The 2426-nt window shown below is 33.6% G+C and overlaps 1 protein-coding gene across 1 annotated transcript; it reads left to right on the top strand.

The window, feature by feature from the left end:
* The first annotated feature begins 1363 nt into the window (after positions 1–1363).
* LOC145164824 (uncharacterized) lies at positions 1364–1921 on the top strand. Its single transcript, XM_079083493.1, has one exon. It carries the CDS (start codon positions 1364–1366, stop codon positions 1919–1921), a length of 558 nt encoding a protein of 185 aa, XP_078939619.1.
* Positions 1922–2426: the final 505 nt, after the last annotated feature.

The following is a 2426-nucleotide window of genomic DNA, read 5'->3' as shown; positions in this document are numbered from 1 at the left end:
CATATTTTCTTTGACAACTTTATAATTGTTATTTTATGTGACAAAAACTTAGATGCATTTTTTGTCGCTTAAAGTTGTCTTAGAGAAACAAAGGTTGTTTTGTGTTTATATGTATTTTAGAGTGCATAAACAAGATTTGGACCATTTGTGTTGTTGTTTGTGTGATTTGGTTGAAAATGGTTTGTAATATTCTTTTATTCATAAAGTATGTAATAAAAGTAGCTAGTTTTTATTTTTGTTATTTTTTTATGTAATAGATTAGTTTTAGACTAGATTTATTTTATGAAAAATGTAACAAGATGAAGATGGAGGCCATTTCTTTAAGAACCATGGAGACCCACGGTTTTATAAAGATTTTATAAAAGTTCATAACTTCTTTAAAGTTTTTATAAAATTGCGACAAAGGTGGTTGTCATTGCAAGTGGGAGCTTGAACATCACATGAAGAACAAGTTGTAATATTTGGTCCCTTTGTCCCTTAGGAAGGACTTAACACTTTTGTGTTGGCTCACAAAAGTGTTATATAGTTTAAGGCTTATTAATGTCAAACGCATGCTTGTGTTGTTTATTTTTTAAGTAAATATTTTGTGTGATTGATTATTTAGTTTTTCACAAACCCAAACTATTTTTGGACAAAATAAACATCACATGGAGTTTGGATTTCAAAATGTAAAATATGGACATTAGATGTAACATATTCTAGCCATAAAATAAAAACCGGTTTTATAAAATTGAACCAAGTCGAAGTATAAAAACCAGGTTTTTTTTATAATAACCTTAAAAGTGATTTTTTAGAAAATTGATACCATGACATATTGGATGCATGCAATTGTCATGATATCACATGTTTTAAATAGAATAATAAAACATACAAATCCCTTTTTTAAAATGCAATTCTATGCCATCCAACTTTAGAAACATTTGCACATCACTTGTATAATGCTAGTGGGATAAAGGATACCTAACCATTAGTATCATCTTTTGATGGCCAAAGTATTTTTGCGATTTCTATAACCAAGTTATAGGCCAATTATACATGTTTCTCTAATTGGATGACTTGACTGGAAACCTCTTGTGATAAAGGTCACCTAAGCAAGAGTGTTCCAAGGTATAGATGAGACAAAACATGTCAAATTAACAAATGGATTGTTAAGGGTCTCATACATCTAGGAATTACAAATGGTGTAATTAATACAAGTTATTTACCTTTTTAAAATTGAGTAAATGGAATAAAGGATACCTACCCATTTATTTGATTTGTAACTTGGATCCTAGACTTTAAATAAGCAATGTTTTTGGAAACAAAGGGGTATTATTATTTAAAGAATTAAATACTAAATGAAAACTTTATTAAACTTTTGTAGATGGCTCCACCAACTACTGTAACACACCACCCAATGAACATTCGGTCAATTCTTGACAAAGAAAAATTCAACCACTCCAACTTTTTAGATTGGCATAGAAATTTAAGAATCATTTTGAAACAAGAAAAGAAAGACTATGTCCTTGAAAAACAAACCCCTGATGAACCACCTGCTCTCCCAAAGGCTGCACATGATGCATGGCTAAAGCATATTGATGATTCACTTGATGTTTCATGTCTTATGCTTACCTTTATGGTTCCCGATCTTCAGCGGGATCTGGATGACTACACTGCCTTTGACATGATTGAACATCTCAAGGAGATGTTTGGTAAACAAGCTAGAACCGAAAGGTTCGACAATATGAGAGCACTCCATGCCATGAAAATGGAGGAGAGTGGGAATTTGAGCACACATGTTCTCAAGATGAAAAGTTACATGGATCAATTGGAGAGATTGGGCTCTCCATATCCACAAGACTTGGCTACAGATATCATTTTGAACTCTTTGCTAAAGTCTTACAATGCTTTAATCATGAACTATAACATGAATGGGTGGTAGAAACCTATCTCTAAGTTGCACGGGATGCTAAAAACGGCAGAGAAGAATATCCCAAGTAAAACCCCCCAAGTGCTCATGATTAGGGAAGGAAAAGTCAAGAAGAACAAATGCAAGAACTTCAAGGGAAAGCGACAAGCTGGCAAGGGAAAAGGGAATAAAGCTCACCAAAACCCACCACCAAAGAAGAAGGAAAAGGTTTTCAAAGATGACACATGCTTTGAGTGTGGTGTCGTGGGGCATTAGAAAAGGAATTTTTCTAAGTACCTTGCTGAGTTGAAGCACAAGAAGGTCGAGGAAGGCCCTTCAGATATATCCATTTTCATGATTGAAATGGGAGTATTTACTTTTTCATTTAACACTTGGATATTTGATACTGGTTGTGGAACTCATATTTTTAATTCGTAGCAGGGGTTTAGAAAGAGTAGGGAACGGAAGACAGATGAGATGGTATTGCATGTGGGCAATGGAGCACGGGTTGCAGTCGAAGAAATAGGATATTTTGATT

Source organism: Lactuca virosa, chromosome 3 (genome assembly GCF_052849685.1).
Source record: "Lactuca virosa cultivar CGN04683 chromosome 3, Lactuca_virosa_CGN04683_v6, whole genome shotgun sequence".
NCBI classification, from domain to species: Eukaryota; Viridiplantae; Streptophyta; class Magnoliopsida; order Asterales; family Asteraceae; genus Lactuca; species Lactuca virosa.
The sequence above is the reverse complement of the archived record's forward strand: the minus strand, read 5'-3'. Positions and strand labels throughout refer to the sequence as shown.